The sequence below is a fragment of the Lynx canadensis genome, chromosome B3, assembly GCF_007474595.2.
Source record: "Lynx canadensis isolate LIC74 chromosome B3, mLynCan4.pri.v2, whole genome shotgun sequence".
Taxonomy (NCBI): domain Eukaryota; kingdom Metazoa; phylum Chordata; class Mammalia; order Carnivora; family Felidae; genus Lynx; species Lynx canadensis.
This window is the reverse complement of record NC_044308.2, coordinates 122,363,428-122,376,347: the sequence shown is the minus strand read 5'-3', so window position 1 is coordinate 122,376,347 and position 12,920 is coordinate 122,363,428. Positions and strand designations below refer to the sequence as shown.

General features: G+C 48.1%; 1 protein-coding gene across 2 annotated transcripts in view; it reads right to left on the bottom strand.

The window, feature by feature from the left end:
• Positions 1-12,920, bottom strand: part of ADCK1 (aarF domain containing kinase 1) — a 123,231-nt gene that overhangs the window by 32,508 nt on the left and 77,803 nt on the right. For both annotated transcript variants that reach the window (XM_030319678.1, XM_030319679.1), the window contains 2 exons: positions 11,289-11,447; positions 113-271 (listed from right to left, as the gene is read on the bottom strand). In XM_030319678.1, the coding sequence (XP_030175538.1) occupies positions 113-271; positions 11,289-11,447 (318 nt within the window). The remainder of the gene's footprint in view (positions 1-112; positions 272-11,288; positions 11,448-12,920) is intronic.

Below are 12,920 nucleotides of genomic sequence, written 5' to 3'. Positions count from 1 at the left end.
GGAAGGGGGCATCCCCACTCATGTCCTGCAGGGGGAGTGTTCAGGGCAGGGACGGGCCTTCCCTGTGCTCTCTCACCAGACCACCTTGTCTCCACTGCCCTGCCCCTCCCACCTTTAAGAAGTCAATGTGCTTGAGCATTTGGGCCACTCTCTCAGCATTCCTCCCTTCGTTGAGGAAATCCAGCTCCAAAGGCAGGTTCTTCTTGGCCTCGTCCACCAGCCACATGAATTCAAACTCTGGAAACAGCTGCTTCACAGCCAGGACGAGCACCTGAAATGCACCAAACACCCCGTCAGTCAGCCCACGGCACCCACCACAGAAGCTCGGGTCCCTGCCCTCCCGCCTGGGTCCAGGCAGAAACAGCTCCCCAGGCCTCCTCTGAAGTAAGGCCTCCCTGCTCCCCAGGGGCCCATCTCTGTAGTTCAAATCCAAGAGGATAAAAGCCCAACAGCTGCCAGCAGCCACGACTCCCATGTGCCAAGCCCTCCCCGCATGCCCAGTGCTGGGCTGAGCGCTTATATCATGACTCCATTTGGTCTTCACAACTCTGGGGCGTCAACCATATGCACTTATCCCCATTTTATAAACAAACAAGTCAAGGCTCTGAGAGTTTATAGGACTGTCCCAAATTCGCCCAGCAAGGAGGCACCGAGTCAGGACTCCACTTGAGTCGACCTCGCCCCCAAACCCTCACTCTTCCTCACTTACTGAACTGCTGCCTTCAGCCTTTGCTGCTCCCAGACTTGTCCCTCATGGTCCTGTTTACAAAGGGCAGGGAGGGTGCTGCAACTGTGTGGCATTTTGTTATTTCTTAAGCTGAGCAGTGGATACACGAGCATTTATAATGTGATTTTTTTTTATACTTTTCCCTTGTCTAGAATATTTCTTGATAAAAAGTACACTGCAATAAGAAAACAAGGCTGGACAAGACAAGAGGAGTAAGAGACAAGGGATGTGACTACTAGGACAAAAAGCTCAGGTTTCTGGCAATTTGGCCACCTTTGGATTCTTGAGTGAGAACACGATGAAAAGTGGGATTTTAGTGGACTAACAGGGCATTTATCAGTTTAGTAATATGAAATTAAACAACCCTGGCAGAGAATAGGAGCCCAGTGATATCTGCAGAGTATGCCATGTCCCCTCCATGGTCTGGGACTCAGTTCTGAGGCTGCTGCACACTGGGGCTCTAGATTTAAGATGATCTAGAAAGTTCATGGATGATGGCTCTGCAGTAGGTGATGAGAGGGAGGCCAGGAACATGGGAGATGTTCCAGTATTCCCCAAGAGAAACACAGAAGGCAACTCTCCTGTTCTACTATAAGCCTTCCTGTCAGTGTTCAAAGTGATCAATCCTCCCAGAAATTCTTGACATGAATTATAGTCCAAGTTCTCTGAGAATACCCATCTCTACCCCATGGTTACACCAAACAGTAATGAGCAAGAATTAGAAAACCATGGGCCCATTGGTACCAAGAGACCTACCCCATCTTTTGTGGACTGAATGTTTGTATCCCTCTCCCCAATTTAATGTTGAAGTCCTAATCCCCAAGAGATGGTGTTTGGTGATGGAGCCTCAAGGAGGTAATTAGGTTTAGATGAGGTCATGAGGGCAGGGCCCCTATGATGGGATTAGTGCCTGATAAGAAGAGGAAGAGACAGAGCGCTCTTCCATGTGGGGGCACAGAGAGAAAGTGGTTCTCTTCAAGCCAGAAAATCCTCACCAGGAACTAAATTAACCAGCACCTTGATCATAGACTTCCAACCTCCAGAACTATGAAAAATAAATGTTATTTAAGTCACCTAGTCTATAGTATTTTGTTATAGCAGCCTGAAAAGACCAAGACACCATCCCATCTATCCATAAGGACTCACTGAGCCCCAGCTATGAAGCTTGTCATATGCTTCCTTATGTCCTGGTCTGTATCCTGCCCAGCACGGTTATAGGTACACACAATACAAAAGAAAGAGATCTAAAGCAGGGCCATTAACTACAAGGCATTTACAGCTTTGTTTTTAAACCCTATGTCCCAGACGATGTACCAGATGCCATTCTAAAGGAATCACCACTCAGAGTTATTACACTCAATTCCTATCAAAACCCTTTTTAATTACATTCTGCTGCAGTCTAATTTCTTTTAAGTCTTGTCTAGTCTTTCATGAGCTAGACCTGTGACCTTATGATAATTGATTTAGTTTATGTTTTGTTTCTGTTTGAGTCACACAGAGCTAGGAAGGAGAGGTGGCAAGAGTGAAGCCCATACTGCATGTGTCAGAGCCGAGCACAGGGAGCGGCAGTCCCCGGGGCATCGCCTCTCATTGCCATGCCCTCAGACAGCCCTCAGCTGCCACCAATGGGGAGGCAGAACCGGTGCACAGGAAACAGAAGCACTTGTCCAGGCCACACCTGTCAGCTGAAGCACCTGAATTCTACTCTCTGGACTCCAAGTTCAGGGAGAAACCTCTTAGACATTTTGCTCCAGCCTAAGTTCCAGAAGTTCTCACCCAGGAGGGCCAAGGAAAGGAACCACAATGGGACTCAGTCATTTGTTTGATCAGTATTTACTGATTACCTCCCAGGCAGTTACCCTGGGCCAGACATGGGCATACACAGGGAGCTACATGTACCCTAGTGGGGTCTCTACCTTGGGATGAAGCTTCTGGCCAAACCATAAATCCTCATCACTTATTGTATGGTCACTGTTATTTGTGATATTTTAAACTATCATTAATATCCAAACAGCATTGAAAGGCATTTTAAAGATTTTTCTGTTACTAATCAATTATATAATTAGGCATTACTAGTACGATTGGTTATAAATACCTAATGTCATTAATCATAAAAGCAAAGACTTTATTGATTGATATTAATTGCTAATAGCTAATCAGTAAACCAATTCGTAATCCAAAAAACTTTACAGTACTCATAAAGCTGGTTTCTAAAGCATTGCACGCATAGTGGGTGAGTCACTCCCTTGGTTAACATAAAACAAGAGAGTCTATTTGAATGGAAGTTAGTGGCTCACAGCTTGATAAAAGGATACCATCCCCTTTAGAGTAAGTTTACCAACTTGAAAATGCGATGCTGGCTATGAAGCCCAGAAGATGTACATACTCACATAATTTTGTACATAATCGAGGGGAGTTACCAACCCCTTGAACTTCAAGGGGGTGGGGAGATGGGTCAGTCATCTGGTCCAAATCTAAAATGGCTTAGGTTGCTGCCATTTTAGACTTTTCATGGCTGAGGAGAATAAAACAAAACAGTTTCACCTTCTGTTTTCATTCAATTTCTTTCCTAAGAGCCTGCCCTAAGTACATTGGTTGAAGTTTTCCGTTTTTGACAACAGCTGCAGCCAACTAAAATAAAACAGGTGTTGTTATCAATTTGGCTTTTTTGAGTTTTCTCCCAAGATGTATCTTCTCCATAAAATTCTTCCAAAAGCCAATGTCTCCACCAGTGCCTAGCATGTTCTCAATACTCAGCAGATGTTTATTGAATATTCACGTGAATGAGTGAATAAATGAATGAACAAATGAACATTTCAAAGGGTTTGTCCTCTCCCCAGAGAATAATATGTTCACATGTGCGTTACTCAAATACATCAAATTTTTCTATTTCTGAGGTTTTGGTGGGAAGAGGGATTACCTCTGAATTTTCGGTAAACACAATTTTGGAATGCCTGAGAATCTTCTACGTGATTTGAAACCTTATGAATCAATCGAGGTATGTTCAACCATTAATATTTCCTTCAAGGTGGAATAATGAAATTATTTTCCTATAGGGTCATTGGCTCACAGGAAGAAAAATCAATTGTGAGCCACACAGAAATATAATGGAAAAATTGAAAGTCACATCAAAGTTTGAAAACTACCGATTGCCATTTAAAACAACAAAAAAATGGAAATTATCATTATTTAGTGACTACCCCATGCCAGGCACTGTGCTACGAGGCACTTTCTATACATGCTCTCATTTAATCCCCTTCTTGCCCATTTTACAGAGAAAGAAGGCAGTTCCAGGAGGTTAAAGAATTTCTCAAGGTCACATAGCTTGTAATTTCAAATGCAGGACTTGGACCCAGGCTTTTTTCACTCTTTTCTTTATGCAGGCCTGACTCATGCAATACAATACAGGACAATACAATAGGAAGCTTGAGATAAGGCATAAAAAGAACTGTTGTGAACTGTTAAAACCAACTGAAATAAGAACGACTATTATTAAGTTATTATATCTTATAAAAGAAATAACGCTTTATGGGAAAACAGCACACTAAATAGAACGCCTGCACGGATCTGAACTGGTAAAAAATGCATGTTCGACAAGGATCGAAAATCAATTCAGAGTGATGTAAATAGCTTGCCATTCACAGGGTTTATCTTTGTTCTGATAAGTTATTAAAGTGCACAGTTTTTAGAAAAGAGAATGATAGGGTGAAGAGAAGTTTCCATGGGATAGTCTATCTCTGGGGGTTTTTTAATGTATTTTATAGAAAATAAAATCAGCTATTGGGAGTCTGTGCCAACACAAACATTACCTAGCCACCCACTGTTCAATCAACACATTCAGAAAAGAAACAAGATGACAGACAGCATGCACTGAAAATGTTGTTCAAAAAAAGTCAAAAACATGACCGTCGCGGGTCTTTATTTTTAGAGGCCCTTGGGACGGGCCAGAGGATATCAAACAGTGGATTCTGGTGCTCAGACCAGAGTCCCACCCCTGTGTGGCACAGCACCTTGGGGACAGGACTTAGACTCTTTAGAGAGTGACAGAGCACGAGAGTATTCATCATCAGTTTCAGAAGCTTACGAGACAACAGGGGGTGATACCGGGTGCTGCTACTGGGACCTGGGTATTATGGTTTTACCACCAGCTCACACGTCCACTGAGTCCTGCTGTGTCTCTAACAGTGAGAACGGCAGTGAGGTCCAGCCTGCTGAGCTCCCTGCTCCTGTGGGTGGCCAAGAGCTGCTGCAAAGCCAGCCGGCCAGCAGCCGAACAGACTCGGCCGTGTCAGTTCACCCCTTCCTGCTGAATCATTGTTCCAATCTCTGGGCCCAATGAGTCTGGCTCTGGACAGCCACTCAAATCAATAAGAGTCACTGGCCGTGCATCTAGAAGTAGAGGTGCCCCAACTATTAAAGGGACAATATCAGGTGATAATGACAAAGCTGAAAAACACCCTTGGCTGTGCCTTTGTCTTTTGTGCAAAGTCACCAACACCATCAGGTTCATCAAACACCATATACTGAGAGTCGGCTTCCACCTGGCTGCCACCATTCAACAGTCTACCCGAGAGACCGTCCCCTTCCCCAAGAAAAGTGCCAGGTTCGCAGGAGATACAAAACACTAAGGTCGCCTATGCTACTAGGTGCCAACCCAAAAGCCATTTCCCTCACCTTCCTGGCTAACAGAACCCCAATTTTGTGCATCTTTCATGTCCCCCAAGGAAGGCAGGTCTCAGTCGGAGAAGGTGAATCATGATCAAGTCTCTTACGTCTCTTGCCAAGATTGATTTAGACTTGGGCATGCGGCCTACTTCTGGCCAATGAGATATGAAGGAAATTCTATTGAGGGGCTCTTTTTTGATAAGGAATAGGAGGGAAGAAACAGGCCCTCTTTGGCACGGGATGTCACTTACTTGTAATAGCAGGAACTGCTGCAGCTATTTTGGGACCATGAGGAGCACTACCTTAGAAGGACAAGCCAGGATGTGGAGATGGCAAAGTAGAAGACAAAAGGAACCTGGGTCCTTAAAAACCACAGTGAAAAGGGCTGCTGGTGGAGTGTTGGGTGGGTGGATGGGCTAAATGGGTGATGGGCATTAAGGAGGGCACTTGTTGGGATGAGCAATGGGTATTATATGTAAGTGATGAGTCACTGAATTCTATTCCTGAAATCATTATTACACTATATGTTAATTAACTTGGATTTAATTTAATTTTAATAACAATAATAATAAATTATTAAAAAAAAAACAGTGCTGTGTTGGATCAGTCGACCTTGGAACAGTCAACACTATCTCTGGCTGTCTTGGAATGTGATATGATACAGGCTACTATCATTTACACCACTTTTAATTGGATTTTTCTGGTACTTGCAGCCAAAAGCATCTTAACTGATACAACTGGTAGGAGCCCCCCCACCTCCTCACTCAAAAACCTCACTCCCAAACCTGTCCTTATAGCAGACATGAATTTAGATTTACAAGTTCACTTCTTACACTGCAAATATTCAAAGGTTAAGCCTATTAGTCACTCTCTCCTTACTATGAATTACTCTGGTCAGATTATCTTCCTCTCAAGACCATGCTGTGAGGAATCATAGGGTTGGAGAGGAGAGAGGGACAATAGTGTGCAGCGAGAGGGAAGCATGAGGACACAAAATACCCGCAGTGGTCATAAAAGAAAGCACCAGAAGGCTATGTTTTTCCTCTCCCTTGTCTCCAAGTTTCTGGTGGCTAAGGTCACCCTAATGCCCCCTAGAAATCATTCTTCTCCTGCTAACACACACGACAACCTTTCTGGGGTTTTCATTCCTAAATATAAAATGAAATGAGCTTTCCAGTTAGGCCCTTCTTAGTTTTACAGAGAAGGGTGAGGCCAGGTAGGACACTTTTCCACCAGAGACCAAGCCCAGTGAGAAGGCAGTGCCACTGGTGCTGCTGTGAACGCTGATGTTGGACAGAGGTCACCTCGTTTCCGGCTTCTCTTCTAAAGGTGATGAGTATAGATCTCTGATCAGCCTTGCGACCCCAGCCCCAGCACTGCCTCGGTCACTGTGCATGAGCCACTCTGTGTGTACTCGGCACACAGTTGTCAGGCTATACTTCCCAAGAAAAGCATCTGATGCTTATCTCCAGGAGGAGGATGCCAAATCTTTATTACCGCTATTATTGCTATTGACCTGACAGCCACCGTTACTTAGAGAATGAGGCTCTGAGTACAGAAATGCCAGCAGCGGTTCTCCTAAACCAAGTGGGTCCTGATGGCACCACTGGGGACAGGAGTGGCTGCTGGGTCCCAGGACACCCAAGGATGCTCCGAGGCTCCCAGTTGACTCCCAAGTATGGCTGTTCCGTAGCCACTGACAGGTGCTCCAGAAAACTTGGGTTTCCAGATGGATGCCCAGTGCCACTCGGGAACCCTGCTCCCAAGCCCTGGTCAGCTCCCTTTTCCATCACACAAAGCAGCTATTCCAAACCTTCACCCCCACCCTGGGCCTCCAATGCCACCTCCTACCCCCTCATTCTCAGCAGATGGTCTTGCCTCCTACTGCAGCGAAAAAAATAGAGGCTATCAGGCTGGTACAACTCAGCTGCCCACTTTCCCTCCATCATCCCCCTCTGCCCCACACACTCATCTGTGTGCAGCCTCACCATCTTCCTCTAGTTTCAATCTAGGCTGATTGGGGCTAATGCTTCCACCCACGTCCTTAGAGCCGAACCCCGAGAGTCTCCCCCAGAATCAGATCTGTCAGTTACTTCTCTTTCCTAGATCTCCAGTCCCCCCACACTCCATGGCCACCCTCCCCATCAGCAACAGCCTGCTCCAGTCCCCGCCTCTAATCCTGTGCTTTGCTCTAAGCACAACATGGTCCTCCCCAGTGTCATGGCCACATCTGAGAAGAGTGTTCTACATCAACCGTCTCCACTACCTGGGGCCTCAGTTTTCTCCCACCCCTTCACCCCATTCTCCTTGCTCCCTCCACAGGACTCCCAATAACCAAATCCGAAAGGCCCTTTCCAGAGCTTTACTAATTTTATCTCCAATTTGACAGCACTGAGTAATACTGGCAGACTGTATTTCCCCAAATGGCTGCAACAATATCTCCCACTCTGATGCTCTTCTAGAACCTGGTCGCGCAGAGGGGGCTTTTGTGACTCTTGTTCTTACCAACAGAGTAAGGAAGAAGTAGTGCTAGGCTAGGTCATAAAAGTGTCCTGTGCTTTCAGCCTTATTCTCGTGGGACACTTGCTCTTTGAACCCAGCCACCATGCTGTGAGGAAGCCCAAACAGCCACAGGGAGGCCTACTCGGAAGGACCCAAGGCCCTGCCCACAGCCCCCACTGAGCTGCCAGCCATGTGAGCGAGCCACCTGGAAGCAGATCATCAGCCAGGCCCCCTCACTGGCACCGCATGAAACGCTGGTAGGTCTCTCTACCAACCCTACCGGACTGCAGATTCATGAGCAAAGCACACGACCATTGTTTTAAGCTGCTATTTTCTTTTTTTTTTTTAACATTTATTTATTTTTTTTTTTAATTTTTTTTTTTTTTCAACGTTTATTTATTTTTGGGACAGAGAGAGACAGAGCATGAACGGGGGAGGGGCAGAGAGAGAGGGAGACACAGAATCGGAAACAGGCTCCAGGCTATGAGCCATCAGCCCAGAGCCCGACGCGGGGCTCGAACCCACGGACCGCGAGATCGTGACCTGGCTGAAGTCGGACGCTTAACCGACTGCGCCACCCAGGCGCCCCGACATTTATTTATTTTTGAGACAGAGAGAGACAGAGCATGAACAGGGGAGGAGCAGAGAGAGAGGGAGACACAGAATCCGAAACAGGCTCCAGGCTCCGAGCTGTCAGCACAGAGCCCGACGCGGGGCTTGAACTCACGGACCGTGAGATCATGACCTGAGCCGAAGTCGGACGCTTAACCGACCAAGCCACCCAGGCGCCCCTAAGCTGCTGTTTTCTAACTCTCTTCTTGAATGGTTTCCATTGCATGTAGCAGCACTGCTCAGTCCTGGTCCTCCTTCAATCTCTCTGGCCTTGCCCTCTCCATTCCTGCGGGGGCTTATCTTCCTGGGTATACACCCCCCATGACGGTGTTCCTCACAGCTCTTCCCTTGCCCTCTCCTTTTCTCTTTGCCTGACCTTCCTAAGTGACCTCAACTACTCCCCCAGATTCAGCTACCTACCATGAGCGTCCCTGCTGTGAAATCCTACATCTCTATTTCCATCCTGAATGCAGACCAGCAGAGCGATCCCCATCCAATCTCCTGACCACAGTATCTTACACCTCACGGTGGTTCCACCACCCGTCCCCCCTTGTTCTGAGGTCATCCTGACGTTACTGATCTCATAAGAAACTGCATTTCCCAGGCTCCCTTGCTAACTGGCTTCCATCTAGGCTTGGCCAGATGGGGCAACACTGGCAAAACGCTGAGGCAGGGCCTGTGGCTCTACCTCTCAGGTGATGGGCCCTACGGCTGTGATCGGCCTCTCAGAGGACTGGCTCATCATGGGCCAGCTCCACTGGGTGGCCCCAGCTCCTGGGGTCCAGAGAACCATCTCTTCTCCTTGTCCCTCCACCATGAGGGTGGCAGAGGCTTCCTGCAGTTGGTAACTGTTTCACCATCCCATTTGTCTTCTCTGCAATTCCATCCCCTGGGAGCCCCATTTTCTGTTTGTTTTTTTTTTTTTTTATTTTATTTATTTATTTTTGGGAGAGAGAGAGAGCATGAGCAAGGGAGGGGCAGAGAGGGAGACACAGAATCCAAAGCAGGCTCCAGGCCCTGAGCTGTCAGCACAGAACCTGACGCGGGGCTCAAACCCACAAACCATGAGATCATGACCTGAGCCAAACTCGGTCGCTTCACGGACTAAGCCACCAGGCGCCCCAGCCCATTTTCTGTTTTAAATTCCCTCTGTTGGAAATACCTAGAGCAATTTTCTTTCCTCCCGACTGGACCCTGATGGATACACTGGTTAAAGGCATCCATATTTAATCATTTAAGCCAGAAACATACAATTTGTTTTATTCTCCTCCTTTTCATTCATGCCAGTATTTGCTACCACCCCATGTAAAGCTGGTCACAAAGTCCTGATGAGTCTGTCCGTCGAGCCCATCCCTCCCCTTCACTCCCATTCCCCTGCCTTGGTTCACAACAGTATTTCTGGTTCCGACCAGTACAGCAGCCCCTCCGTTAGTCTCCCTGGCTACAGTCTTTCTGCCTTCCAGTATATCCTCCAGACTGCCAACAGACTTTTGTTTCCAATGTACATCGGATCATGACATTCCCCTGATTTAAAATTCTTGAGTGGTTCCCCACGGACTACAGCAGAGAATCAGATCTGCTCAGTTCCACAGCAGTTCCATACTTGCTGCGTATACTGTTCTATGCCTTCGCCTGCAAGATAAGGCCCTCCGTGCTGTCCTGTCGACCTCCTCAGCCCCATCTGTAACCATTCCCAGACACATCACCTGAACCAGCTCAAGTTCTCCTCTAAGCACACCCTGTTTCTCCGAGACTCAGGCCTCGGCACAGGCTGGGCTATCCTTTCCCCACCTGGCTATCTCACCGGAGCCTCAGTGAAGCACCTCCCCGACCCAGGACGCCCCCAACAGACCAGGCACAGAGTTGACAGCACTGTGCACACACCCCTTTCATGGAGCTCATATCCCCACACGGTGGCTGTTTGTGTCCAGACCTGCCCTTCTGCTAAACAGGGATGAAGACAGAGCTTCCTCACTCCCGTGTCCCCAGCACCCATTGGTGCCTGATGCAAAAGAGACCTTCCATGTGTGTGCGAAGTTTAGTCAAGGTAAGCTGAGGGAACAAACTAAGAGTCCAGAGTGAGGAAACGAATGGAAGGGAGACAGCAGACAAGGGGAGGGACATGCCGGCAGGTTAAATGCACTGACCTCCCAGGCCGGGTGCTGGCTACCGCCCAGCCAGCACCTGGCTCACCCTCCCTTGCTCTGCAGACAGAGCTAGAAAAGTCCAGAGACACAGTCTTCCATCAGGGCTTTTCCCAGGAACGTTTTTAGGTAGACAAGCTTGTTCACTCAAAACATGGGAGATGAGCATACAGTCTACGTAAATATTTCTATGTGATCTTCCTGTCACTTCTACATCCCTGGGTTGACCACATGCTCCCTTCTGTTATAAATTAACAAATTACGCTGTAACTTTTCTACCCCCAAGGAAATCACTTTTGGTTCATCTCATTTCTACAACATGCAACTGAGGTCTCCTTGGCCCCAACAGCTGCCCATCATGTTCTGAGACCATCCCCAGATAGTTCCTAGGAACAAATTAAGAAGAACTGACCAACCCAGCCAAGGGCCCACCCCCCCTCCACCCCCCCTCCACCCCACCCCAGTCATAGCACAGTCACAACACTTCCTTTGTCATGGTCTCAAGCTTTCCTCTCCTGCCTTTCTGCTCAAAAGGTCACACTCCACCCAGCTGCCTTGAGCCAGTGTCACAGGAGCCACCTAGTTTCCAGAGAAATATAGAATGAGGATAAAGGAAAGAGAAAGGGGAAGGCTCTCACCTCCATCAGGAGAATGTCCTTCGAGCTCTGAGCCTGTACCTTTGGATGCTGGACCTTCACAGCCACCGTCCGCCCATCATGCAGCACTGCCTTGTGGACCTGGGCCAGGGAGGCGGCCCCCAGGGGGGTGTCATCAAAGCTCATGAACAAATCATGGATCTGTCAAGAGTGGAGAGAGAATGGAACGAATAAGATGACCCAGTTCAGTGAAAGGAGCCAAGAGGATGGGCCAGGGCCAGTGCTGCCTGATGCCCCAAAACAGACTTTCTGCTCCACCGGTTGTATGTCAACCCAGCACCTTGCCTGGGCTCCCTGCTGCCATGGAGATTCCCAGCAAGCATCTGGAGGGAGAGAGAAAACACATGTGGAGGGTGTGTCCCCATACACATGCATGGGGGCTCAGAGCACCTCCATTTAAGGCCAAAGAAGTGCTGTCTAGAATGTTCAGAATGGAGTACCGTCTGCTCATTTAATTATGCAACATTGCACCCCTGGGACTCTCATGCACACACATAAAATCAAGAGTACGCAGAACCAGGGCACCAGACAGCCCAAGGCAGGGATCAGATATTCCAACCAGCCAACATGGAGAGCTCAAGGGATCCCAGGCTGGAGACTCCAAACCTAACAGCCGCCTCTTGTTCCTGCCGGAGCAGCAGGCTCAACATGGGTCCTCAAGCCCACTCTCGGCCAGTGGAGCCGAGACCCAGCAGGGACCCCAGGGCCGCACACCCCAGCCTCGCTTTTGGCCCCTACCTGCAATGCCACCCAAAGGGAGCCTTGGGCAGATCCCTTGCCCTTTGTCTATGAAATGGAACATGTACTCCTAACTTTTCTGTCTTCTCTTCTCTTCTTCCTTCCTTCCCTCTTAGAAATGCCATACCAAATTTTCCTAAAGGAAAAAAGTCTTTCTGACTTGAGTGGTCACACCTACATGGTCCAGATATGAATATTCTACCAGATGGGAAGGAGGTCCCCAAAAACCTCTTGCCAAAATGTCCAAGGCTGAAATTCTCACTCCTTCCATTTCTTTAAGTCCCTGTATAGCTTCCCAATCCTGGAAGGTCCAGACATTCTCACACACACACATAAGTGTGCCCATGCATGCTTAGTCCCAAGGCCCTCCTTCTCATGTCCCCCAGGCTCTCACACCCATTCAGTCTTCTTGCCGCCCCCCTTCTGCAGCAGGCACTCCACCCTGCCCCGCAGCCCCCTCCTCTCCTGGGGCTTCAGCAGTCAGACAGCCCATGGCCACCATCCCATCCCTCTGTTTGCTAGGCTGCACTAGTAGCTTGCTAATCTCCCTCATAAATCACTCCCTCCAGCCCTGTCATCATTTCTGTATCTTTCACTAAACTCCATCCCATTTATCAACATCCTTTGGAGGTCAAAGGTCCAGGCAACATGGGAGGGGCCCACACTTCTGTCACAAGAGATGGGTATGGATTGGCTTCCCTGTCCCCCTTCTTCTTCCTGGGTTTTTATTTGTACTCCTCCCAGTGCCTATTTACCCGCCCCCTTCCCCAACCATATACTTGTCTCTTTCCCTCCCTCCTGAGTTCAAGGCTCCCTGAGGGCCAGATTCTCCCTTACATCAATCACCCCAAGTCTCCCCATACAAGAACCCTTTAT